The sequence below is a fragment of the Xiphophorus maculatus genome, chromosome 17 (assembly GCF_002775205.1).
Source record: "Xiphophorus maculatus strain JP 163 A chromosome 17, X_maculatus-5.0-male, whole genome shotgun sequence".
NCBI classification, from domain to species: Eukaryota; Metazoa; Chordata; class Actinopteri; order Cyprinodontiformes; family Poeciliidae; genus Xiphophorus; species Xiphophorus maculatus.
The window spans coordinates 4,413,919-4,425,059 of NC_036459.1; the positions used below are offsets into that span (position 1 = coordinate 4,413,919).

The 11,141-nt window shown below is 39.5% G+C and overlaps 2 protein-coding genes across 2 annotated transcripts; one reads left to right on the forward strand and one right to left on the reverse strand.

Moving 5' to 3' along the window:
* klhdc10 (kelch domain containing 10) lies at positions 1–4,019 on the reverse strand. The gene is made up of 9 exons (XM_005805895.3): positions 3,783–4,019; positions 2,421–2,642; positions 2,173–2,327; positions 1,901–2,049; positions 1,716–1,800; positions 1,572–1,638; positions 1,135–1,182; positions 906–1,045; positions 1–528 (listed from the first exon to the last, which is right to left on the reverse strand). The coding sequence occupies exons 1-9, from the start codon at positions 3,871–3,873 to the stop codon at positions 319–321; spliced, it is 1,167 nt and encodes a 388-aa protein (XP_005805952.1). The 5' UTR covers positions 3,874–4,019; the 3' UTR covers positions 1–318.
* Positions 4,020–4,978: 959 nt separating this feature from the next.
* Positions 4,979–10,813, forward strand: zc3hc1 (zinc finger C3HC-type containing 1). Its single transcript, XM_014471351.2, has 10 exons — positions 4,979–5,114; positions 6,104–6,206; positions 6,371–6,521; positions 6,635–6,718; positions 6,802–6,929; positions 7,052–7,191; positions 7,263–7,527; positions 8,463–8,663; positions 9,234–9,446; positions 9,531–10,813. Exons 1-10 carry the CDS (start codon positions 4,987–4,989, stop codon positions 9,600–9,602), a joined length of 1,485 nt encoding a protein of 494 aa, XP_014326837.2. The 5' UTR covers positions 4,979–4,986; the 3' UTR covers positions 9,603–10,813.
* Positions 10,814–11,141: the final 328 nt, after the last annotated feature.

Here is an 11,141-nt window from a genome sequence, read left to right on the forward strand (position 1 = left end):
ATGGCAAAATATAGTTTTTGTATTGTTTTTTTTTTTTTTTTACAACTTGTCAGTTTGTTGGAAGAGGACGTCCAGAATTTAACGCTCTACAGATGCAGTGATGGCACAGGGAATAGAATATAATCCATAAAACGTTCCAAAAATATTGACGCTCATCCTCGTATCTACAAAAAACAGGCAAAAAACAAAAAAACAAACAAAAAATATGGGAACTTAAAAAAAAACAAAAAGGCATCCCATTGTTTTTGGCTTTAAGGCGGGGGCTACATCAGGCATCATCTAGAGTGCTGCTGGGAAATTTATCCCGTTCCTGTGCGCCTACTTGACACGGTCTACGAGCTCCTCCGTGAGGCCCAGGTTGTACAAGTGAAAGGTGGGGAGAGAAGTCAGGTGGGGGTAGGCTTTGAGAAGCTTCTCCCAGCACAGCTCCAGCAGGCTGGGAACAGTCAGCCAGATCTTAAACAGAGAGCCAGTCCTCTTGTTCTCGTGGATGTTCACTACGCCTCCGTGAATGTACATGCAGCCAGCCTGGGAAGGACAGCAGCGTTAACAGTTGACTGGCTGCACGCCAGACATTAAGTTGTGTATCTTATGAAAACATGCTTTTAATTAAATATATTTCTGTTTTTATTTCACGCATTTACTGACTTTTAAAGTATCATGTATATTCTTTGACAGTCTATTTGTTGAATTCTAGGATGGAAGAGTGTTTTCTCTGCAACTTGCTAAAAGAACAAATATCCACAAGAAAAAGTTCAAATAAAAACTAATGACATTCATTCCCATGATGTGTGTATGTACGTTTCAGTCAAAACTATACAAACTTTCATTGATGAAAAACACCAAAAATGTTAATGTTGTGTAATAAACCTGTTTTTTCTCTGCATTAGGTGAAAGGTACTAACAGGGGTTACAGCAGCACAGTGAAAGTAGGCTGGCTCAGGCATCTCTGCTGGTAGTTTACTCCACTGGAAAGTTTGCAGGTTTAGCTTCCACAGATCGGCTAGTATCAACTCCCCGTTGTAGCCTCCACAAATGAATACATCTACAGCACAAAGGGGAAAGTACAGGTTGTGCGTTAGTTTGCCAGCGTGCAAAAAGCAAGCAGAGATTTTTCAGTTCTGTCTGTCTCACCGTTGCGTATCTGCACACAACTATGGCATCGTCGAGGAGCAGGATATCCTGTCAAAAAGCGGAGAAGTTTTACTTTTTTTTGTGGATATTTTACATGGAGTACTTTCTAAGTATCTTGGACGAGATTTGATCATATTTGTTCACAGATGAACCAAGATGACTGAGCGTAAGCTATTTCGAAAGACGCCTCAAAATACCTGTTGTTCTATGAAGTATTGAGTGAACACAGATGCAGCCCACACTTTTCACATCTTTATTTTAAATATTTACAGGTTTTTTTTCACTTTACAATTCTGCATTCTTTTCTGTTGGTCTCACCACATAAAATATGAATAAAATGTGACCAAATGTGAAAGAGTTAAAGGAGTAGATTTACCTCCAAAGCACTTAGTAGAAAAAGCAGGCTGAACTCTGAAAAAAAGTTGTATCATACACACCTATTTTGTCATGTGGTTTTGTTGTGATCTCCTCCCAAGAGTTTGTCTCCAGATTATAAGCATGTATCTACAAAAAGGAAACCCAAAACATTTTACAATAACTAATATTTTAACATCGACACAGATAAACTGGCGGTGTCGTACCTTATCTAGAGGGTATGACGTCCAGGAAGTCCCACCTCCCAGAATATAAATCCTCTGTCCATCATGTGCTATTTCATGCCTGTATCTGTGACACACAGAAACAGGAAGTGATGTCAAGGGCATATTGGAGAGTAGAAAACATATGTATATGGCTTTCAGTAGCAGTTTGATGTCCAGCACTATACCTTTCCTCTGGCAGGTCATCAGGCGGGTTGTTAGGTTTGAGATGAATCCATTCCCTGGTGGTCAGATCTAGTCTGTGCAGGTCTGTGCTGTAGATGTAACCCGTCGTTCCACCAAACACATACAGGAAGCCATTTATAATGACCATCGCCTGGAGAGGGAAAAAAAACATCAGTCAGTGCACTGCAACAGTCATTACCCTGCAGAATCAAAATATAAATATTAAAAGAGAAATTATCCAATATGCAGATATGGAACTGATTCCTGCAGCTACCTGTCCGTATATCCGGTTCGGCTTCTTCCCTCGACAGTTGAGCAGCGACCATCGCTTGTACTTCACGTTACAAACGTGAACATCATTGCCGTTATTTTCCCCGAAGGGAATCCCGGTGCCACCGAACACCAGAAGGTTGTTACCGTGTAAAACAGCTGGAGAGACACAGAACAATAAACTCAGCTTTTAATATGAATAACAAACCTTAGATTCTAAACTACAGGCAAGAAGCCGGACCAGAGTTTCACCTGACATAGACGCCAGCTCTGTGGGCATGTAACCCTCAGTTCGAATCTGCTGCCAGCAGCCCGTGGCAAAATGGTACCGCCAAAGCTCCCTGAATAGTGGATAGTCTTCGTTTTCGGAGCCCCCCGACTCTTCATAGTCCGGGTTGTAACCCCCAAACACGTACAGGTTAGTGTTGTCAGCGACGCAGCGATGGCCGCTGCGGGCGGGAGGAGTTCGAGGACCTGGACAGAGAGGAGTCAAGGTGGAACAAGGGGGACATAAAATACCTTTGAAGCATTTGTCTAGTTTAGTGGTGGTAGTTGGTGGGGAGTTCAGGGCCTGGAGAACCAGAAATTCTGCCGTCTACTACAAATTCAATGAAGTAGAATGTTTGGTCATTGACTTGTGACCTTAAGGCCAAGCACACATGCAGAAGGACTAAAGGAAAAGCAGGTCAACCTCTAACCTAGTCAAAAATATCTTCAAAAGACTTGAATCTGAATAAAACATTCTGACACAATGGTGGTTGTAGTAGTGGTCTCTAGCTGCTTTACTGATTCAAGTGGACTAGACCACTTTTGAGTGGTCTAGTCAAAGCCTGGATTAAAATTCGCTGTGTAAAATGAGCTTCAATAGGTCATTCATGCTTGCGAACACAGAAGAGTAGGGGAAATTCTAACATTTTGACACAAAATATTAGTTTCCAGGTATAGCAAAGCTTGATGGTGGTTGTTGCAGTCAAGGATGGCACACCCAGTTATTAGATTTTAGGGTGATTACTTTCCACAAACAGTCTTGATTGATTTAGATGACTTAACACTTGTTTTATGATCCAAGACATTTAGAAAAGCACAAACTGTAAATATGTAAAGAGGAAAACACTTCTGCGTGTATATGTTGGCATGCAGAGGATCCAAGATGAGTATAAATTTGTACAACATCTCAGGGTGGTGCCAACTCTTTAAGCGAGCCTCCTGAAGCAACAAAAATTTAAAAAAAAATAAAAACACCCGAGCAGGTGTAAAATGTAGAGCTGTAATGCTGTGAGAGCACACGCGCAGTAAAACTGTAGTGCATGTTCACTGATCTGAATTGAAGAGTCAAACATGTAAAAGGCAGGAGAAGGAAGAGCATCTTCAAGCTAAACAGAAAAGCTTTAAGCTACCCGGTAATCAACAAAACAATGCCATTCCAACGCACACCTGAAACATCGCGGTAAAACGTCTAATATGAGTGGCTTTTAGCATGAATGTGATGTTTATCAGTGTAATTTACGAGGAGGCACTCTGAGTGGCGAAACTGCGCTGAGCCAATCTTCAATATCTGACATGAAAGCTGGGATTAAACATTATGTCGTGACGTTAATGTTGTTGTTGACCTACCTGCTAACATCGGTTCGGGCGGCGGCCTGCCTGTCAATTTCTCAAATTTATTCAGCTGCTCTGAACTGTCAGCGCCTTCAACGTCCGACATCTTTTGTTCCCTTCTTCTCCCTTTACTGCCCAGTCCCTTTGGATGTCACATAGAAAAAAACGCAGCGTCCGATAAAGCGTAGATGTCTCATTTCGCATTTCAGCCTATTTTGAAGCCATTCATAGTTTTTCTTTTAGCTCCACCCTTTGATGACATACTTCTTCTTCTGGTGTTGCTAAGCAGTTGGAAGACAATGCTTTAGGGCAGTTAGCGCCACCAACTGGTCGTGGGTATGAATCAAAAATATGTTTATGAAATTTAAGTACTCTCATTTGTAAGTAGAAATGTAGTTAAGTAAATGTAGTACTTCTATGCATTTTTACTAAAGTGACTGTCTAATAACTTACTTGTGTAAGAGTAAAAAGGTATTTTGTAAAAGGGTACTTAGCTGCTGAGTAACTGTCATCAAATGGAGCAAAATTTAGTTTTATAGTCAAAAGTGGGGAAAAAAAATCATAGACATGCATAACATATTTACAAAATAACAGATTTAGGCAGAAAAACACGTTTCTAATGCAATAAAATTTCCATATAAAACGTATGAACCTTGGGTAAAGTATCCCCAGTGTCAATCTAAAGTGCAGTGTTTCTTCCTGATCTCCAAATAGCAAAAAGAGATCAACAGACAGAATTTATTTTATTTACTAATTAGCATTTTCTGCTATGTTTGTTGCTTACATTCCTCCACCTTTTGTTTTTGACCTTTGTAAACAACAGTGGAATATCTCAAGAACTAAATTAGATGCTATTTTAATGTAGGTGGAAATAATAATTCTATTTCAGATATAATTTTAATGTATTTTAAAAAATAATTATTTATATTTGTTTGCTTATTCTTTTTTTCAAAGAAATAGCTTTTTGAACTTGCTTTAAACCTATAAAGCCAAAAAAATGTGTGAAAAAAAATATGCTAGACACATTTTTATATTATGATACTGATACCAATAATTGAATAAATTCGTGGTTTAATGCCACAATCATTCCCCTACTCAAATCACGTTATATCTCTATGAGCAGTCAGCTAAAATGTGTTGGTGTCAGTGGGGGCGGGTTAGCAAAGAGGAACGTCTTTCCTTAGGTCCTAGTTTCTGGGGAAGCCATTCAGAGTCGACCATGGCGACGGACGGTGGTAGCCGCGGGGAGCGAATTGCCATTTCCAACCAACATAAATCCAGCCTCGCTTCCCCTGAGAAAGTCCGTGAACTTCTTAATGAAGGGGTATCTGCAGTAGACTGCAACAGGTGATTAATGCCAACCAATACGCGTTTTCCTTGTATGTTTACGTTAGCTTACGGCTTAGGCTCTTAGCCGAGCAGCTCAATGTAGCCGCGCCTTCGCTTTGCTGAGGTTTATGAGAGCCTGGAAGACAAGGCTGGGTGCAGTACACGAGCATGCTACAGCTGTGGCGTATTTGGCATATTTGTTTTTGTCCTGTGAAGCATTGCTGCCAAAGCTACGATGCATAATTACAGAAAAAGAGGTCAATGCTAAACGTTTACAATTTTAAGAGTTGCAGAAAAAGACTAATGTAATAGATATTTTAGCTGTTTCCCCCAATCACACTGTTTTTTAAGTTGTATCTATTGATCCCTCCACCCATTTATTAGTTTACCTGTTTATTCTTTTATTCGTCAATTTATTCATCGGACCATCCATCTTCATGCCCGCTTATCAACTATTTTGTCTATTACTCTATCAGTTGCCTTATCCTCACACAAGGTATCTGTTCATTGTTCTGTTTGTCCATTCATCCATCTTTGCTTTGATTGATCATTTGTCCTTCGTCTGTCTGTATGTACAGTACCTCCATCCATCCATCCTTTTGCCTATCCGTCTGTCAGTCCCCTACCCATCCGCCCATTTATCCATCATTGTCTCGCTTCAATTTGTCCATTCATCCTGCTGTTGCTCTTTTATCTATTCATAATTTTTTGTCATCTGTCCATCCTCTTCTTTAATGTCTTATTTGTTTCTTCATGATTCTTCTTGATGCTGTTAACACTGGATGAAAGAGGAAATTATCAAATTCTGACAAGAAACTCATGATGAATCTTGAGCAATCCTATTCAATTAACTGTTTTTTTTTCCCTTTAATTTCCTCCCTAACAAATTAACTGAAAATTGTAAACAATAATGGGGAGTTTTACACTGTTCTTCAGAAAGAATATATAATATTTTGTTACTAATTATGTCAAGATATGTGTGTTTTTTATTTTTTTGTCTTATTCAGCAAACAAGGAGATTTAAACGTTCCGGAAGTAAAAGGCAACAACCAGGCACCCTGTGAAGCTACGAACAATGAAGCTTTTTTCTCCAGAGTGGAATCATATTCGATATCCTTTTCTCGTTGCCATTCACAATGAGGAATTCTCCTTTTGCTGCATGTTGTTGGGACTATTTCTTAGCTAATAAATTCATGCATTTTTACTCCTTATTTCATTCTATCAATGCAAGGTAGTTTCTATTAATAGCACTGGGGATTTCCTTAGCATTGCACTGTATGAAATGGGCAGCCAAGCCACGCATCCTGTCTCCTCTGATGTGCGCCAGGTATGGTTGGATCAACGTTGGCTGTGATATGCTTAAGTGCTCCAGCTGCCAGGCTTTCCTTTGTGCATCCCTACAGCCAACGTTAGACATTGAGAAATGTAAGCAAGACTTCAAGCAGATAACTTTCTCCAGAGCTGGAGCAGTTTTGGCGAGGCTTTGCTGAGGTTATTAAATGAAAGTCAAGTTTTCTCTCTTTGATTTTTTCAAATAGATAAAACTCGAGTTGCAGAAATATCGAGGCAGCTTCAAACGCAGCATGAAAAGTATTGTCCTTGGCCCGACTTTCCATGTCCAGGTAAGACCAGTTACATAGCTGTATTTAATGCAGCCATGGCGTAAGTCTTTGGTATTGTCATAATAAATATTAATTTTTCCCAGAGCGGTTCTGGTTGGTTCCAGCTTCTGAACCATCCAAGCTTCTTACTTCCCTTCTGGAGCGCTTCCAGAGCACCTGTGTCTTGGCACAGCAGCTGCCGGCGATGAGGCCAGAGCTGCTCAAGTCCATGGTAAAGTAAAGTGTTTCTGGGGACGGCATGAAGAGCATAGCCAACATATCCAAATGCATGTTTTGGTTACCCTGACGTAACTGTTGTCCTGTGTGAGTTTTATTTTTTTTTATTTTTTGCAGTTTCTGACAGAGGATGTGATCAGCACTGTGCTGCAGTTGATTGAGGAAGAACAGAAACGAAAGGGAGAGACTCCCTGCTCAGAGTCTTTGGCCGTGCAGGTGTCTGCATGCATCGTTTCTCTCTGTGGCTGGGGAGCGAAGTAAGATGAATTTTCTTTTATGTCATAACTAAAAAGAAATTCATAACCAATGCGCTCTTCTCTCTATCCAGCCCAGCTCTGCATGCAATGAGCCTGCCGACCCTCTCCTGCTCCTACTGTATGCGAAAGGTGGGCTTGTGGAACTTTCTTCAGATAGAGGGGCTTGGTGGCGACACAGAAGTGCTACCAAACCTCGTGGGATCCTCTGGTCCCACCGCAGGGCCCGCATCAGCAACGTCCGACGGAGACGTTTCCGAATCAGTCTCACCCACTCCGGCTCCAACAACTCCATGTCGCATGAAGCTTCGGAGTCAGGACTCCACCCGCACTGACCAGGCAAGCTCTCAGGAAGCTAGAAGAAGTAAACGGTTTGACCTATGTATACATTAGAGATGTTTTTTTTCTATTTCAGGACACAATATAATTTTATCCAGCACAGGTCTTCCTTGTTTCATTTTTGCACAGTAGACAGTGATGGGAGCGTTCAGTTTTAAGGTGCTAAGATGGTGCCTAGGGAATGCACCATAGAGAAGTGCTTCCTTGTTGCAGTAACAAAAACATTCTTCAGTGTTACTGAATGAAGACTGCTCATTCTTGTCTTATTTCAGTATCAGTGAGGTGTTTTCAAATATATCAGACAAAATGCAGAATTAAGAAGCTATTTTAAAAAAAACAACATACTTTTTACAACACATTGAGACATGTCTGTGATATGTTCATCCTGAAGAGAGGGCAAAATTCAAAGCTAATAACAGGAAGGCTAAACAGAACACGGAGTTTATCCTTTTAACTGTTCAACTTTCATCTGCTATGGATATAGCTGGATCTGTGAAGGTAGGGAGTCTTTCGGTGTTAAATTATTATTTGTATATCTAGTGAGGTTAAATGTTTTTATCAATTCTCTTTGCATAAAATGATCACTTTCTTCTTAGTATATTCATAGAACCATTCATAAGTAATGAAATCAAAGAAAATATATCAAAACAACTAAACTCTTTTAGACTTCATCTAAAAACAGAAATTAGTTTGTTAAATGCTTAGAAGTGTTGCATAAAAATAAAAAAATAACTGTAAAAATGATACGTTTATTTTAAAACCGGAGCTGCTGTCATGTTTCAGGATGGGACAAGCAGTTCACTTTTGGGATTTGTTGATCAAACACTGCAGTAAACAAAGTTTCAGTCCAAATTTAAAGTCTTCCTGATATATGCCTTTCCTGCAGATATATAACAAGCAGATGCCAGCTTGACTTCTCTTTGCGTTTGATGCAGGATGATGGTACTGCATCTCCAGTAGCCTCCCGTGCCCGAAGCAGAGACTCACCGAGTCCAAGTGAAGATCTGCCGAGTCCTTTAACCAGAGGCAAGAGACCTGCAACCCGGAGTCGGGGACAGGGATTCGGCTCAGGGACTGACGGCGCTGCCAGCCTGCACCCTCCCAAACGCCTGTGTCTCTCATTGGCTGGTGGTCCAGTAAGACTTAAAATTACTTCTGTGCACCATGTTTAAGTGATCCTCTGCAGCACTTACTATGCATTTTGTTTTATTTTGCTATTTTGTTTTAGAGCTAAGACAAAACAAAAGATAACTGGAGCTATAATTTTGAAAGAAAAGCCCATTTTAGGTTGCTTACATTCTTAAATACTTAAAATATTGTCCTCAATGTTGCAATTTTAACAAGGAAGCATGACATTTCTTTTGGATATTTTCCAGGTCTAAATAAATATGGATAATAAAACATGGAAAATGTGTTTATTTTCAAACTTCATTGGCTGACCAATAGTATAAAATTGTTGTCCTTCCATCTTTTGCTGCTTCCTCTGTCAGTCTTATCAATCAAGTTTATCATCGCATTTGTTTTTTGTTTTTTTTCTCCAGGTTCAATATTTTAAGAGTGATGACAGTAAAAATCTCTATCAAATTACTTGTGAATCTTGTCTTGAAAAGCAATGAGCATCCTGGAAATTCTTGTAGTTAAATTTAATTAGGGACCCTGGAAACTCACTAATTCATCTTTTAATTTTTACAAATATTTTTGATCAGGATGGCCCTCTGCCCAAGAAAGCGTTTGACCCCCTTGCTCAACACAGAGACTGGTGTCCCTGGATCTCTGAGGGCAAAGAGAACATGGATCCAGGAGCCTTATCGTCTTTGGCCAGAACCTCGACCGTTAATCAGCAGGGCTGGAAAGCTGCTCTCGACCTCCTCATGCCCACAAAGAAGAACTCCAACGCACAAGGTGGAACCCAAGCACAGGCAAGTAGAAAGCTTGAATAATGTCTGGGGAAAAAAAAGAAAACCAAAAACAGTTAAGTTTATTTGTTTTTTCTCTCCCGCTAGGGCCCTCGTGACAAGTCTAAAAGAGTGTTTGCCATTCTTCGTCAGTGGCAGGTATCCTCCTCATCTCAGTAGACCATTTAGATCCACAGGCTGTTGACCTACCTATTTTTAACTTTACAACAAGATCAATCTCAGCATAAAAGGAGTGCTGTGTATCATTCATGCATGTCACTCCCTCTTTTTTATCTTTTGTTACACATAAAGTGTTGCTATTGGGAATTTAGTGGAAGTTTTCTCTATAAACTGTCAAAAATGTGAAGGATTCCTTTTGGTATTACAAACATTTCACTTATGCTACATGTACAACTAACTCCTTGCAATGTTTTCATACTTCCTGGACCCTTTTTTTTACTTTTTTTTTTTTTTACATTTGGTTGACATCGCAACCAAACATTTATGTATTATATTGAGACCGACAGATAAACACAAAGTAGTGCATAATTGTGAAATGAAGGGAAAATAATTCTCCGTTTTCAAAGCTGCTCATCTCCAATTGTTATTGGCAGAGAGGCAGGGTACACTGTGGACAGGTCGCCACAGGGGAACACAGACACACAGGACACTACACACACTCGCGTCTAAGAACAATTTAGAGGATTCAGTTAATGTGACAGTCATGTTTTGTTTTTTTTATTCCTGCAAGGTAGCAACTGCAGCCCTCCAGTCTGCTGTACTTGATTTTATTTAGGAGTATCAAAGTAAATGGAGGCTGAAAACACACTCGCATCCTACACCCTTTTAGAATTTTTTATTTTTAGAACACCTTTGGAAGTTATGTGTTTTCCTTGTATTTTACAATTATGCTCTTCATTGTGTTGTTTTGTCACTTTGAAATCTAGGTAAAATCCATTGAGCTTGTGGTTGTGATGTGCCAAACGTAAAAACGGCAAAAGGGTTTGAACACAAGCGAGATTTGTGGCTGCTGGGTTCTTGGTCTTAGAAGCAGTCAACAAATAACAGGACTCGCATAAAGGAGCACCTTCAAGGAAGGCTTATCCAAATCATGTTTTTAATGAAAAAAATAATATGTTTGTGATAAATGGCCATTTGGATCAACACTGGAAAAATAATTCTTTTTTTTAATGTGCTGTATGCATAGTTGTTTGCAGGAGCTATAAAGATGAACCTCATAAAAACCCAACTGTGAGCAAATTAAGTTTATGTTTCTCATACTTCTGTTTTTAAAGCATGATGTTCTTTTTGAAGCATTTTATTGTCGGCAGGTAGATGGTTTTCTTCATAGACTTTTGTGAAAGCTACTTAATAAAATGGTTTTCTGAATATCTGTTTCGCATTTATTGTTTGACATTCTAACAATAGGTGAATACAGTTTAAGATATGATGGATTGAATTGTAAACACACTAGGGGAAAAGAAATTGAGTACATTTTTCTTGCTTGCTGTTGAGAATTGTGGTTCCCAAAGTCTGGGTTACAGCTCCATCTAATGTCACAAATCAAGAAGATAAAAAGAAAAAGGAAATCGAAGCAGAAACGTCTGTGGAATCACTAGTTTATAACCTGGTTGTTTATAGATTTTCACTCATTCTGGAGTGAAATGAGTTTGAAATTAATTTCAGATCAACTCATCCGTTTGTAGTGACAAATGGAAA